Source organism: Trachypithecus francoisi, unplaced genomic scaffold (genome assembly GCF_009764315.1).
Source record: "Trachypithecus francoisi isolate TF-2019V2 unplaced genomic scaffold, Tfra_2.0 Lachesis_group15, whole genome shotgun sequence".
NCBI lineage: Eukaryota > Metazoa > Chordata > Mammalia > Primates > Cercopithecidae > Trachypithecus > Trachypithecus francoisi.
Window position 1 is genome coordinate 113,794,981 of NW_022681460.1, and position 14,755 is coordinate 113,809,735.

Here is a 14,755-nt window from a genome sequence, read left to right on the forward strand (position 1 = left end):
GCTCCGGGTCTGCGGTGTGTGTCTGGACTGTGGGAACAGCTGGGGGTCACCGAGTGGGGTGGCCAGGCTTGGCTGCAGAGCCTGGGTCCTGGCACTCTCAGGCCAGGCAGGAGAAGAGTCATGGGCCCCAGGGCTGGGAGGGGACGGCTTCCTTCCTGCTGCACCCCCTCCCCCACTGCGCACAGGTCTGTCAGGGCCATTGACATTGGAGCGTCAGTCCCAGGCTGATGGACTTCCCCTTCCCTCCGCTTTCCAGAGCCACCTCCTCCTAGAACCCCCAGGCCCTGACCCACCACCATGGTCCTCCTGGTCCCACAAGATGTGGCCCTGAGAGCGGCTGGCATGGTGCGGGGTCCTGATGCCCATGGGGCCCGGTTCTTTCTCCCAATGCTCCAGGCCCCTCCCCCTGGACAGTGTTTCCAGCCAACTCTAGACGTTCTCCTCCTCTTCTGGCACAAAATCCTCTTTTTTGGATTTCAAATGTCCTAAGTCAAGATTCTCTGGTTTGTGTTCTGCAAATGTGATCCCAGAGTCCCAAACCCAGACATGCTTCCTACAGGGGCTCTGTGGGCCCGCAGGTTCCCATGACAACCACAGCTTCCCTGGGAAGCAGGGGTCCCCTGGGTACCTCTGGATTTTCTGGCTGTGACACGTCCTGCTGGTCACCCTGGACACCTGGCCTGGGGCACAGGGAGGTGCCTCTGAATGCCCAGAGCCTGCGATTCTTGGGGGGTGCTGGTGGAAGCAGAGGGCCCTGGGGGTGGCGGACAGCACAGTGGGGAGGGGTGGACAGCTCAGGGCCTCATCTGTAACCTGCCTGGTTTCTACCTGACTCCAGGCCCCACACCGGCCCCGCGTCCCTCGGGAACCTCTGGGACAAATGACTTCAGTGGAAAGAGCCTGCTGTCTGTCCTGAATCGGCCGTGGGGTCCCGGCCCCCTGTCTTGGGTTGCATCGGCCTCATGCTGTGTGGGGTTGGTTGCGTCTCCTCGGCTCTGTGGTGATGCAGCATGGCGGCCGGTGCAGTTGATGACGCTCTGATTAATCTGTTTGAACCCAGAGCTCAGAAGCGGGTGCTGGGGCTGCTGAGCCGGCAGAGCAAGGGTGTCCAGAAAGGCAGGCGGGGGGCCACGTCAGGGCCACAGAGCCACTCCCTCCCCGCTCACCGTCTGTGCGCGGCCTGCAGGAGGTCAGCCCCACAGAGCTGGCGTTCCCTGCGGGCATCCTGGGCTGCCCTTCTGTGCAGGCCCCAGAATCTCGGGCAGAGCTCAGCTTGGGGGGACCTGCCCCAATACTTCGGTCCCTCCCATCGGTGCCAAATGTCACTTCGGGAGCCACGCGGCAGTTCAAAATCTGAAGGCTTGAGAGCTGATCTCCCTCCCGTGTCGTGGATAAATCTTGGTGACCAGCTGGTGCTTCTGCCCAGAGTCAGCTCCCGGGGGCTCTCAGGCCATTTCCTCCCCAGCCCCACACCCCATCCCTGCCAGATGCAGCGGGAAGAGGTGGGTCGTGGAGGGGTGCACAGGCACCCCCCCAGACCCCGGCCATGGGAGAAAGGGAGCCCCTTCCTCACTCCTGGAGACCCCTAGCTCAGACCCCTGCTCTGAAGATTTGTGGATCCCCCAGATCCAGACGTTGAAGCCCTGACCCCCAGTGCGATGGGATCGGGAGGGGGTGCTTTGGAAGGTAAACAGGGCATTCATGCCCTTAAAGAAGGGACCCCAGAGAACTCACTCATCCCTCCCAGCCTGGAGGACCCAGAGAGAAGGCACTGTTTACGAACCAGGAGGTGGCCGGGCGCGGTGGCTCAAGCCTGTAATCCCAGCACTTTGGGAGGCCGAGACAGGCAGATCACAAGGTCAGGAGATCAAGACCATCCTGGCTAACACGGTGAAACCCCGTCTCTACTAAAAATACAAAAAACTAGCCAGGCGAGGTGGTGGGCGCCTGTAGTCCCAGCTACTTGGGAGGTTGAGGCAGGAGAATGGCTGAAACCCAGGAAGCGGACCTTGCAGTGAGCTGAGATCCGGCCACTGCACTCCAGACTGGGCGACAGAGCGAGACTCCGTCTTAAAAGTAAATAAATAAATAAAAATAAAAATAAAAAATGAACCAGGAGGTGGGTCCTCCCCAGACCTCGGCCACACCGGCTCTCTGACCTCGGACCTCCATCCTCCAGGGTCACTGGGAATGAATCCCCGCTGTGCGTAAACCGCCCGGCTGTGGCCTGTTGCAGCCGCCGGCAGAGTCCCAGAGTCCCTCCGGGCACGGGTGACCAAAGCCTCCTCGCAGGCCAGGCGAGGTGTCTCCAGGAGGTCTTTGCTGACACAAAGGCCTGCGGCTGAGCCGGCTTTCTGAGGCGGGGGAGGGCACCAAGCAGTGGAAGAGCCCCAAATTCTCCTGCCCACTGAGAGAGGAGCCGGGCAGCGCGGCCACCGGTCGAGAGAACAGGGCGATCCACAGAGGCGGACGAAAGGTTCGTGGGGCCCGGGGGAGGGGTGACAGGGATGGGAAGCCACAGCCACCAGAACACCAGAAGGGTGTGGGCTTTTCAGGGCGATAAAAATGTCGTACAATTGGGAATGGCGACAGCCGCGTGCCTCTGAATGCGTGGAAACCGATGGAGTTGCACCTTTTACATGGGTGAATTGTAGGTTTTTGTGAACTCAATCTCAATAACTGTTTAAAAAAAAAAAAACAGATAAATATGAAAAACTAAAAAGAGGCCGGGCACAGGGGCCCACACCTGTCATCCCAGCACTCAGGGAGGCTGAGGCGGGTGGATCACCTGAAGTCGGGAGTTCGAGACCAGCCTGGCCCACATGGAAAAACCCCGTCTCTACTAAAAATACAAAATTAGCCAGGCGTGGTGGCCCGTGCCAGTAGTCCCAGCTACTCAGGAGGCTGAGGCAGGAAAATGGCTTGAACCCGGGAGGCAGAAGTTGCAGTGAACCGAGATCACGCTATTGCACTCCAGCCTGGGCGACAAGCGCAAAACTCTGTCTCAAAAAAAATAAAATGAAAATAAAAAGTCTTCATTTCCCCAATTCTTTCACAACTGCAAAACCACAACATGAGTCCCTTGAGGGGTCTCCTCATCATATGGCCCCACACAGCCCCAGCCTTCCAGGCACCCCTCCCTGCACGGGGGGCACCACCAGGGCCCTGTCCTCCCGAGGCCGGGTCTGCAGCAGGACCATCCTGGGCATGTGTGGTTATTGGAGTGTGAGGAGTCCCTCTGCGGGGTCTTGGCAGGAGTGGTCTCTCTCTCTTCAGGTGGTCACTGGTTTGGGTGGGGCCCAGCAGCAGCGGGACAGGGCTCACAGGTGGTGGCCAGGACACTGGCGCCCACCGGTGTCCTCCACTCTGGTCCCTCGCCTCCCAGGTTCCGTACTGATTGGAGGCCTCTCCCGGGAACAAGGACCTCCTTTGGGTCATGGTGACAGTCTCTTTTTTTTGAGACGGAGTTTTGCTCTGTCACCAGATTGGAGTGCAGTGGTGTGATCTCAGCTCACTGCAACCTCCGTCCCCCAGGTTCAAGCGATTCTCCTGCCTCAGCCTCCCAAGCAGCTGGGATTACAGGCACGCACCACCATGCCTGGCTAATTTTTGTATTTTTAGTAGAGACGAAGTTTCACTGTATGGGCCAGGCGGGTCTCAAACTGCTGACCTCGGCTGATCCCCCGGCCTCGGCCTCCCAAAGTGCTGGGATCACAAGCGTGAGCCACAGCACCCAGCCGACAGTCCCTTCTTGTTTCCTCTCTGGCTGGGGGAGGCCGAGGTGGAGCGCCCCCACCTCAGAGATCTCACCAGTCCTGGCACTTCGGCTCTGGGGGCTGACTGCTGAGGACGCCGGGGAGGCTTCTCCTCCAGGGCCCATGGACATCCGGCGCCTCGGAAAGAGGCAGGAAGAGGGTGGGAGGCCCTGTCCCCTCCCAGTCCTGTCTGCCCCTTGACTGCCTCCGCCTCCCACTCAGCCTGCCCCAGAGCTCTCCCATGTGGGTGGGAACTGGGAACTCTGTGCCAGGCCCACTGGAGGAGGCAGCGGCCCATGCCCAGACCCCACCTACCAGGGAGGGCGTGGACTGTGAACCCCCGGGCTGGAGCCCAGACCAGGCCCTGGCTGTGCTGGGGCGGCTCCTGCCGGGAGAGGCCTTTCCTGAGAGGCCTGGCCCAGCCCGAGCATCTCCCGCAGCATTGAGCACTCCTTGAAACTCCCCATTCAGGGCCAAAGCCACCACCTCCACCGGGGGCCTTCCCCGGGGCCTGGGGCAGATCCTGGCTGAAATGTTGATGGGCTGACTTGAAAGGAGGGAAGCCCCGGCCGGGCGCGGTGGCTCAAGCCTGTAATCCCAGCACTTTGGGAGGCCGAGACGGGCGGATCACGAGGTCAGGAGATCAAGACCATCCTGGCTAACCCGGTGAAACTCCGTCTCTACTAAAAAATACAAAAAAAAAAACTAGCCGGGTGAGGTGGCAGGCGCCTGCAGTCCCAGCTACTCGGGAGGCTGAGGCAGAGGCAGGAGAATGGTGTGAACCCGGGAGGCGGAGCTTGCAGTGAGCTGAGATCCGGCCACTGCACTCCAGCCTGGGCAGCAGAGCGAGACTCCGTCTCAAAAAAAAAACAAAACAAACAAACAAAAAAAAACAGAGGGAATCCCCGCCCATAGGCTGCAGAGGCCCCGCCCACTCTCTATGCTGAGACGATAAGGGCAGCTCGCGGGCGCCCAGAGGCAGAGAGACCACAATGGTGAGGGCCATGTTCCTCTCGAGTCCTCCCAGCCCCGGGATCCCCAGCTTTGCTCACCCAGCCCTGCCCTCCCCCTAACCCTGCAGATGCTGTGGCTGCTGTTCCTGACCCTGCCTCGCTTGGGGGGCTCCGTGCCTGTGTTCCCAGGTGAGTCCTTATCCAATGCTCCCACTGTCCTGGGACCCGCCCCCAACCCCGGGCCTGCACTGGCTCCGGTGGGGCGGGTGCTGAGCACCCCCCGGAAGCCGCTGGCTCATCCTGGGCTCTGGGGAACTGTGTGTGGGAGGCCATGCTGGCCCCGGGCAGGGCACCTGGGCCTCTTACAGCCCCTCTCGCCGCGTTGCCAGATCTCAGCCCAGGGACTGAGTGGGTGCACGTCGTAGGGGGCCACAGTACCCCTCCCGGGAAGTGGCCGTGGCAGGTCAGCCTCAGGACCTTCAACAAGGAGCAGGACCAGTGGGTGCACAGCTGCGGGGGCTCCCTCATCCACCCCCAGTGGGTGCTGACCACGGCCCACTGTGTGGTACTGTGAGTGGCTCAGCCAAATGTCTGTGGTGGGAGATGCGGGTGGGAGGAAGCCGAGGGGCCCTGCAGTGTGGCGGGACGGTGTCCTGGGGCAGGAGGAGGCTCAGGTTCCACGTGGTATTGAGCCTGTGGAACAGGAGGTCCCAGCTTTGAGCGCTTGAACGTTATTTCTGCTGCACTGGGGGCCGGGGCCCCCTACCCTGAGAAGCACCTGGTCTCTCCCAGGGCCGCATGGGAGCCACAGACATACAGAGTCCAAACTGGGCAAGTGACGCTCTATCGCCATGACCAGCTGACGAAGGTGGCCCAGATCATCCTACACCCCAAGTTCAACATGAGCCTGTCGGCCTGGGGGGGGCGCAGACATCGCCCTACTGAAGCTGGAGACCCCCATGACGCTGTCCGATCTCGTCCACCCAGTCTCCCTGGCCCCCAACTCACTAATGCTCCTCCCGGGGAAGAAGTGCTGGGTGACCGGCTGGGGTACCCTTGGTAAGATCAGGGGAGGGGGCGGGGAAGGACTGGGCAGAACTCAGGCGGGGTGCATGGCGACGGCAAGGATGTGCCTAGGCCAAAGGTGGGCTCCAGGCCTCCCCACCAGGAGGCATCTTTAGCTCTTGTTTAAGCCTTGGAGACAGACAGCTGCAGGAGCTGCACACCATTTCTCGGTTTGCAATTGCCTTTTTTTTTTTTTTTTTGAGACGGAGTCTAGCTCTGTCCCCAAGGCTGGAGTGCAGTGGCACAATCTCGGCTCACTGCAACCTCTGCCTCCTGGGTTCAAACGATTCTTCTGACTCAGCCTCCCAAGTAGCTGGGACCACAGGTGTGCACCACCACGCTCGCTAATTTTTTGTATTTTTAGTGAAGACGGGGTTTTGCCATGTTGGCCAGGCTGGTCTCGAACTCCTGACCTCAGGTGATCCACCTGCCTCGGCCTCCCAAAGTGCTGAGATGATAGACATGAGCCACTCTGCCTGGCCTCGGTTTGCAGTTGTCAAAGCGAGTGATGCATCTGGATGGCAGGACTCCCAGGGGCTGGCCAAGGATTCGTATCCAGGGCTGTGGCCTTTAGCCCGTGGCTCTCTGGCCTCGCAGCCCAGGCACGGCCTGTGTTTGTACTTTTCCGATGGAAGATCCTAGCGGGACAGCGGGCTCCTGTTTCACTTCCCGGCCCTGTGCGCTCGGGCTGTTCATCTCTAGATTCCGTGCTTGTTCTAAGAACTCCCTTTGTCCACACCCCCGGCATTGAGGTGGGGAAACAGGCTGGGGAGGGGAAGGATGTGCCCAGGGTGGCAGAGCCATGCTGCACTTCTCAGAGAGGCTCCCCTCAACCTTGGCTCCCGGGCCTGCTGTTGCCGACCTGGCCTTTGTCACTGGCTGCTCGTGGTTCCCACCCTGGTAACTGCAGGGGAATCGTGTGCTGGACTCGGCCCCTCGGTCCCCCTGAAGAGCCGGCGTTCTGAGCGTTTTCCTCTGGGACTTACCTATGATGATGACAACTTCACGATGTGGTTTCTCTTCCCAAAAACCCTCTTTATGGCAGTTGTCAAAGACAGGCCACTGCACCTCCTGCTCCCCGGAATCACAAGACCCCACCACAGCCAGTTCCGGCTTATTCTCTCAAAGCCATCTGGCAGCCAGGTGCACTGGTTCACACTCATAATCCCAGCGCTTTGGGAGGTCCAGACAGGAGGATGACTTAAGCTGAGGAGTTCCAGACCAGCCTGAGCAACATAGCAAGACCCTGTTTCTAAGGCGAGCGGGGGGGGTGGGGGGGTGGGAAGAGCAGGGCATAGTGGGAGCGCCTGTATTCCTAGCGACTGGGGAGGCTGAGGTGGGAGGATCGCTTAAGCCCAGGTGGTCAAGGCTACAGAGAGCTGTGATCACGCCACTGCACTCCAGCCTGGGCAAGAGTGAGATCCCACCTCAAAAAAAAAAAAAAAAGGTCTGGGTTTGAGGCTCCCTTCCAGGAGGACTTCCCGACTGCAGGTGCCTCACTGGCTGTCTCCAGGTCCAGAATGTTGCAACTTTTCTTCTTGACTGGTAATAAAGTAGCGAGATCTCCCAAAAGCCAGAAGGCGCAGCTCTGAGGGTGACTCACAGCTTCAGTGTGGCTGTTGCTTATTTTCTAGATGGCTTTTTCTCTTATTTGTTGGCGCTCTGGTCTTTAATTTTGGGAAAGTCATGTTCTATAGCACCGAAGCCCTGCGATTCCCTCCCGGCCTCCGCTGGAGCCTCAGTGTGTTGTTTCTGCTAAGCGGGAACATGAGCCCAAAAGGGGCTGCCAGGCCCAGGCTCCCTGGCAGACGGATGGAGGGCCCGAGCCCCCCAGGACCAGCCATGCTCACCCAGTCCCTCCCCACAGCGCCGCTGCCCCCAGCCCCCCACCTGCAGGAGGCCGAGGTCCCCATCCTGACGACCCGAGCTTGCGAGAGGATGTATCACAAAGGCCCCGCTGCCCACGGCCAGGGCACCGTCATCAAGGCTGACATGCTGTGTGCAGGGAGGAAGGGGCAGGGCTCCTGCCAGGTGAGACCCCGGCCCCGCCCTCTGCCCTCAGTGTCGGCCGTGGAGCTGCCTTGCCGTGGGGCCGTCTCCTGACCGTGTCCTCCCCATACAGGGCGATGCTGGGGCCCCCCTGGTCTGTTACTGGCTGGACACCTGGCTCCAGGTTGGCGTGCTGAGCTGGTGTGTGGCCTCCAGGCACGGGGACTACCCTGGTGTCTACACCCGGGTGATGACCTATTCCTCCTGGGTCCGCCAGCATGTCCCGCTGGAGCATTGAGGAGGCTTTAAGAGCTGGGGAGTCGACCTGCCCTCCTGCCATCCCTGCCGGGCCTCCCCTCTGCTCCCCTTCCCGCCTCCAGACCCTGTTCCTGTCCACCCCGCCTTTACCCCGAAGGACCCCGTCCTTCCCTGACCTGGGGTGAGGACACAGCAGTAGGGAGGCTCAGAAGCTGGTGTCCCGTGGATGTGGGGGAGGGGAGGATGCACCCAGGGACCTTGCCTCCTGCCTGGGTCTGCCATGCTATTAAACTGTGTGAACAGCAGCCTCCGTGTCTCTGATTCTCTCATGTGTCCTGGGCTGTGGTGGGACTTCCTGGTCCACATCCCAAGGTTCTGGAGGGCTCGTGGCCAACCTGGAGGGACCGCACCAGGCCAGGTTGGGGGCCCATGGGGAGGGTGTGTGGTTCCTGCCCCATTCTGGGAGGGCTCCGCTTCCCAGAGGCGGTGCCTGGGCTCCTTGAGCAGCTCAGCCTTCCCCGCAGGTTCCCACAGCCCAGGGATGAGCTACCTGTTCTCTCCCCAACTCCCGTCCCTGGTTGGGACATTCCCCTTATTCCCCGAAATCTGTGATATCAAACCCAACCTCGCTGCACCCCAGTTCCGACATGGAGCCACACTGCGGGGCCAGCAGCCTGAGCCTGCTGCCTCAGCCGGGTCTCCTCCTTGGACCTCCCGGAGTCTCAGGGTCAGCTGAGGACACAGCCTCCCTGAACTGTGGGGTCTCCGTGGAGCTGGCTGCCCTGGAATTTAGGGGACCCCAGCTCTGCCCCTGAGCAGCTACTCCCTCACCCCTCCTCTCCAGGCAGAGGAGCTGCTGTGGGTGTGGGTCCCCATGATCGCCCTTAAGACCCCGAACAGGACACAGTGGCCCCATCACAGTCACAGTCACAGCCACAGCCTGGGCACCACTGGTGAGCTGTGGCCACTCCCACTTATCTGGGACCAACACTGTCCATCCCCAACTCTGGGGGAGATGGGAGCACCCCACCACGTGGGCTTCCTGGAGCCACAGGGAGGCCCTGCCTCCGCCCTGCTGAGCCCCTCCTGCTCCCCGGGCCTCTCCAAAGCAGGGGATCCACCCCCCTCCCAGGATCTCCTCCACGATAGGGGCCTGAGGACACCTTCCTCGGGGGTCTCTCTGCACCCCCTCCTGGCCCCACCAGGATTCTGGATTCTTCCCAGAGCCCAGACTTCCTGGGACTCCGGGGGCCTGCATGGGCCACAGGGCCCGTGACCCTGACTGGACCTGAACGTCCCCAGACTGGGCATCAGATCGGCTGTTATCAGGGGTCTGCGGGGAAACGGCTGAGAAAGTTCAATGAAGAAACGCCGGGAAAACACCGTGGTGCCTTCTCTCCAGCTCTGGGTGGTTGGCTGCCTCGTCAGCTCCCCTGCTGGCGCCCAGGTTGGGGCAGGACGGCCTCGCCCTGAGATGGGTGGGGCAGGGGGGGGCCGAGAGTGGCTGCCTCCGCCCCCGGGCCTCAGCAGAAGGGTCCCCCTGGGTGCTGACGCTCTCAGGCTCGCCGCCCTGCCGTGGCTGTGATCATCAGATGGGATCGTCTGTCCATCCGCCTGACAGGCAAGGCGCTGGGGGACCTCCCACCTCCTCACCTCTGGCAGAGGAACTTCTGGCTTTTAGTGCCAACTGCCCACCCCAGCTACACGCACCTCCAACTTAGGAAGCCCGAGGTGTGCTGCAGGAGTGGGGGCACACAGAGACTGGGGAGGGGATTCAGGCTTAAGACTGGAGAAAGGGGCCGGGCGCGGTGGCTCAAGCCTGTAATCCCAGCACTTTGGGAGGCTGAGACGCGCGGATCACGAGGTCAGGAGATCGAGACCATCCTGGCTAACACGGTGAAACCCCGTCTCTACTAAAAACTACAAAAAACTAGCCGGGCGAGGTGGCGGGCGCCTGTAGTCCCAGCTACTCAGGAGGCTGAGGCAGGAGAATGGCGTAAACCCAGGAGGCGGAGCTTGCAGTGAGCTGAGATCCGGCCCCTGCACTCCAGCCTGGGCAGCAGAGTGAGACTCCGTCTCAAAAAAAAAAAGACTGGAGAAAGAGATTTAGGAAGAAGTTGAGGAGCAGGTGGGGGCCCAGGCCAGAGAGGGAGGGAGGAGTAGGGACCGTGGGGCCTCAAGGAGCATGGGGGTCAGGCTCCCTACACTCTGGGAAGGATGTAAGGCCCCTTTCATTAGCTCTGACTGGGGTCCCAGCACCTGCTGGGGGAGGGAGGGGCATGGAGCCGCCAGGCCTTTCTCACAGTGCCTGTGACCTCTTGGTGGCGGGGTCCCAGAGGAGGAGCAGCTTTCACCGAGGCTGGGGACAGATGGCCCGGGCTGCAGGATGTGGGGCACCCCGAGTCCTCCAACACTGGACAGCCGCATCCCACTCTTCTCCCGGGTCCTCCCTCCCTCTTCCCTATCTCTCTCCTCTCCGTCCTTTCCTCCCTGCCTTTCCGGCGGCCTCTGTGGTTGCCCGTCCTGGCTCTGTCCTCGAAGCCCCGTGCCCCCTGGGAGAACCACGGCTCTAGTGAGGCGCCGCTACACCTCCAAAGCTCTTGCCCGAGACCCAGGGTGCAGCCGTGGCACGTCCAGGGCAGCATTTCTGCCCCTGGGCCCCTCCGGTCAGCACTGTATGGGTGTCTCTCCTGTCTCTGGGGCATAGTGCTCTGCTGGTCCCAGCTCTTTGGGAGAGCTGAGTGGGAGGATTGCTTGAGCCCAGGAAGTGGAGGCTGCAGTGGGCTGTATTCATGCCACTACACTCCAGCCTGGGCGACAGAGCCAGAACCTGACTCAATTGTGTCCCGAAGGCCTCTCTGAGGACAGAGGACCTCACCCCAACCACACCCACCATGGAGGTGTCTCCACATGCACATCCCAAGGTGAGTCGGCTAGAGGACATCTGGCCAGAGTGGGCTTGGCCAATTGTGGTGGGCACCGTCACAGTGGGCACCTTCCTTGGACAGTCTGCTGCGCCAGTGGCCCCTACCCTGGGAGCGAGCCGCACCTCCACATGGGGCCACCCCTCGACTTCATGGGGTGCTGCAGTACATGAACTGCTGGAAACTGTCCTGGGGACCCCATGGTGGGAGGCAGAGGCTTGCCGCTGCCTTGGGCTCCTTCCTGACCTCCAGATCTGAGTTTTTTCCAAGGACCTGGCCCTCCGAACCAGCTGTGTGATGCTGTGGTGTCCTCTTGGAGGAACAGGCACACCGGAGGGCCTCAGCATCGCGCCAGCCGCACTCTGCCCTCACCCTCTCCTCTTACTCCTGTCCTGCCAGCCCAGGCTGCGGGGTGGGTGGAGACTTGGAGTGTGGGTGGGAGACAGAGAGAAGGAGGGGGTGAAGAGATGCCTCCTGGACCTGAGGCCACCGCAGGGCCCCACCCTCCTGCTGCCCTCCTCCTGCCCTCCTCCTGTTGCTGAGGATAAAGAGGCTCCAAGGGGCCGGGGAAGAGAGCTGCTGAGTCCCGGCATGGTAAGGGTGCCGTCCCCTCCCCGATGCCTGCAGGCAGTTCCAGGCCCCCAGGCCACACCCCATGCCCTCTCCACTGATCCCAGGACTGAGCCCCCAGCCTGCACCCCACGCACTCCACCCCTGACCCTGGGTCTGAGTCCCCAGCCCATACCCCACACCCTCCACCCCCGATCCCAGGTCTGAGTCCCCAGCCCACACCCCACACCCTCCACCCCTGACCCCGAGTCTGAGCCCCCAGCCCCTGCACCCCACACCCATTCCCCTGACCCCGGGTCTGAGGCCCCAGCACACACCGCACGCCCTCTCCCCTCAGATGCTGCTGCTGCTGCTGTTTCTGGCCATCTCCTCCCTGGGGAGCTGCAGCACAGGGAGCCCAGGTGAGTCTCGACCCCACACAGCCCTCCCTTCCCAGGGGCTCTGCCACCCCTGTCCCCAGGATCCAGGGCACACGTGCACAGACCGGCTTCTCCCGAGGGCAGGCGCAGGGTGAGGCTTGGGTGGCAGAGGCCGGGTTCCCTGACCTCCTTCCGGTGCTCCCAGCGCCCGTCCCCCAGAATGACCTGGTGGGCATCGTGGGGGGCCGCAACGCCCCCCAGGGGAAGTGGCCGTGGCAGGTCAGCCTGAGGATCTACAGCTACCACTGGGCCTCCTGGGTGCACATCTGCGGGGGCTCCCTCATCCACCCCCAGTGGGTGCTGACCGCTGCCCACTGCATTTTCCGGTGAGTCCCGGGCCGGGGACCCCAGCGAGGGGAGGTGGGAGTGGGGCCGCCGCAGACCAGGCCCCCTGAGCAGCCCGGGTCCGTCCTCCCCCAGGAAGGACACCGACCCGTCCACCTACCGGATCCACGCCGGGGACGTGTATCTGTACGGCGGCCGGGGTCTGCTGAACGTCAGCCGGATCATCGTCCACCCCAACTACTCTGTCTTCTTCCTGGGGGCAGACATCGCCCTGGTGAAGCTGGCCACCGGTGTGAGAAAAACAAACACTCTCGCACCGGTGGCCCTGCCGTCGCAGTCTCTGGAGTTCACGGACAGTGACAACTGCTGGACCACAGGCTGGGGCAAGGTCAGCCTCTTCGGTGAGAACCAGAGGGACGCAGGGCGGGCACACGTGGGGGTCCTGGGAGGCTCATGAAAGACTAGCCCTTGGTTTGCACATTCTGGGGTCTCTCTTGCTAGGGTTGGGGTGCAGGGTTCAGGTGAGCTGCCCTAGGGATACAAGCTCATACAACAGAGGCAGGAAAGAAAAATGCGCCTTCGGAGTGGGTGGGAGGCAGCGACCGTGCTGTGCGTGTGTGTATAGAACACGTATTTTATGCATATTCTCGTTGCAAGACATTTTCTTCATTTTGTGGAAAAGAAAATGGGTTCAAAGAGGGCACGAATTTACCCATCTGTCCATCCCTCCAATGAATGTTTCAGAGACCCTGAGGCTTTCTTCCTTTCCTGCTTCGGTCCTCTGTTCTTTGAAAGGCAATACCTGGTGCTGTTCTAGAGCGCGTCAGTCCCGCCTCCCTTTTCTAGAGTGCACGCGTGGGTCCCGCCTCCCTTTTCTAGAGTGCACGCGTGGGTCCCGCCTCCCTTTTCTAGAGTGCACGCGTGGGTCCCGCCTCCCTTTTCTAGAGTGCACGCGTGGGTCCCGCCTCCCTTTTCTGGAGTGCACGCGTGGGTCCCGCCTCCCTTTTCTAGAGTGCACGCGTGGGTCCCGCCTCCCTTTTCTGGAGTGTGTGCGTGGGTCCCGCCTCCCTTTGCTAGAATATGTGTGTAGGGTCCCATCTCCCTTTCCTCCCAATTTAAGAGGTATTGGTGGATGGGGGTGGTACGGTGGCGGGGGGTGGGAGTGGGCGCGGTGACTCCAGTCTGTAATCTCAGCACTTTGGGAGGCCAAGGTAGGAGGATCACTTGAGCCTAGGAGTTCAAGACCAGCCTGGATAACACAGGGAGACCTCATCTCTACAAAGAATTAAGAAAAGTATATATTGGCTGGGCGCAGTGGCTTACGCCTGCAATCCCAGCACTTTGGGAGGCCGAGGCAGGTGGATCACCTGAGGTCAGGAGTTTGAGACCAGCCTGGCCAACACGGTGAAACCCTGACTCTACTAAAAACACAAAAATTGGCCAGGCATGGTCGTGGGCACCTGTAATCCCAGCTACTCAGGAGGCTGAGGCAGGAGAATCGCTTGAGCCTGGGAGGCAAAGATTGCCGTGAGCTGAGATTGCGCCACTGCACTCCAGCCTGGGTGGCAGGGCGAGACTCCATCTTAAAAAAAAAAAAAAAGATCAGCGGGGCATGGTGGTACATGCCTGTGGTCCCAGCTACTTGGAAGGCTGAGGCTGGAGGATCGCTTGAGCGTTGCTGGAGCCTGGGAGGCGGAGGCTGCAAGGAGCTATGATTATGCCACTGAACTCCACTCTGGCATTTCCATTCTGGGTTCTTGCAGCTTTAGAGATTCTCCCCTTTGACTACACCTTAGGCCGTGTAGGCTGAGCATCCCAGGTCCTGAGCTGAGGCTCGGGGCGGGGAGGGGTCCTGCCATGGTGCTGGTTGGGGGCCCTTCCTGAGCTGCTCCTGACACCCAAGGTTGGTTTCCGCAGATACGCTGCCGCCTCCTTACCGCCTGCAGCAGGTGAAGGTCCCCGCACTGGGCAACGCAGACTGTGAGCAGCAGATCCACGATGCTTTTCCTGGTGCTGGAGACAGAAAGTTCATCCAGGACGACATGATCTGTGCCGGCCGCCCGGGCCGCCGCACCTGGAAGGTGAGACCTGGTGCCTCTCTCCTGCCATCTCTTTTCCTGTCTGCGGTTCTGAGGCTGGACCGGGATGAGCAGGGTCCTGGGTCTCTGGTCAAGCTGGGCCTTCCTTCTCCACAGGGTGACTCAGGCGGCCCTCTGGTCTGCAAGAAGAAAGGTACCTGGCTCCAGGCGGGAGTGGTGAGCTGGGGATTTTACAGTCATCGGCCCAGCATTGGCGTCTACACACGAGTCCAGACCTACGTGCCCTGGATCCTGCGGCAAATGCACCTCTAAGCCCGGGGCCCCTCCCAGCTCCCTAAAATCCAGCTCCTTCCTCGTCTTAGCCCCTTCGCTCCCTGCTCCTTCCAGCACCCACCTTCTCTGCTCCTCCATCCCACATGGTCCTCACTTCCCTCCACCTTTTCAGACCTGCACCTTCCTCCCTCACACTGGGAGGAGGAGGCATGGAAGGTGCTTTGA

At 61.3% G+C, this 14,755-nt stretch overlaps 2 protein-coding genes across 2 annotated transcripts; both read left to right on the top strand.

Moving 5' to 3' along the window:
* The first annotated feature begins 4,744 nt into the window (after positions 1–4,744).
* Positions 4,745–9,812, top strand: LOC117097865 (mastin-like). Its single transcript, XM_033236301.1, has 5 exons — positions 4,745–4,897; positions 5,098–5,278; positions 5,501–5,767; positions 7,641–7,804; positions 7,896–9,812. Exons 3-5 carry the CDS (start codon positions 5,668–5,670, stop codon positions 8,058–8,060), a joined length of 429 nt encoding a protein of 142 aa, XP_033092192.1. The 5' UTR covers positions 4,745–4,897; positions 5,098–5,278; positions 5,501–5,667; the 3' UTR covers positions 8,061–9,812.
* Positions 9,813–10,930: 1,118 nt separating this feature from the next.
* LOC117097436 (putative serine protease 29) lies at positions 10,931–14,755 on the top strand. The gene is made up of 6 exons (XM_033235279.1): positions 10,931–10,944; positions 11,683–11,915; positions 12,079–12,259; positions 12,354–12,619; positions 14,136–14,299; positions 14,414–14,755. The coding sequence occupies exons 1-6, from the start codon at positions 10,931–10,933 to the stop codon at positions 14,567–14,569; spliced, it is 1,014 nt and encodes a 337-aa protein (XP_033091170.1). The 3' UTR covers positions 14,570–14,755.

Bases quoted from the DNA above. Each gene is read 5' to 3' on its own strand.
- LOC117097865 (XM_033236301.1), top strand. From the start codon at position 5,668: ATGACGCTGTCCGATCTCGTCCACCCAGTCTCCCTGGCCCCCAACTCA. The intron at 5,768-7,640 runs GTAAGATCAGGG...CCCTCCCCACAG, and splicing joins GACCGGCTGGGGTACCCTTG to CGCCGCTGCCCCCAGCCCCC. The intron at 7,805-7,895 runs GTGAGACCCCGG...CTCCCCATACAG, and splicing joins AGGGGCAGGGCTCCTGCCAG to GGCGATGCTGGGGCCCCCCT.
- LOC117097436 (XM_033235279.1), top strand. The intron at 11,916-12,078 runs GTGAGTCTCGAC...CGGTGCTCCCAG, and splicing joins CTGCAGCACAGGGAGCCCAG to CGCCCGTCCCCCAGAATGAC. The intron at 14,300-14,413 runs GTGAGACCTGGT...CCTTCTCCACAG, and splicing joins CGGGCCGCCGCACCTGGAAG to GGTGACTCAGGCGGCCCTCT.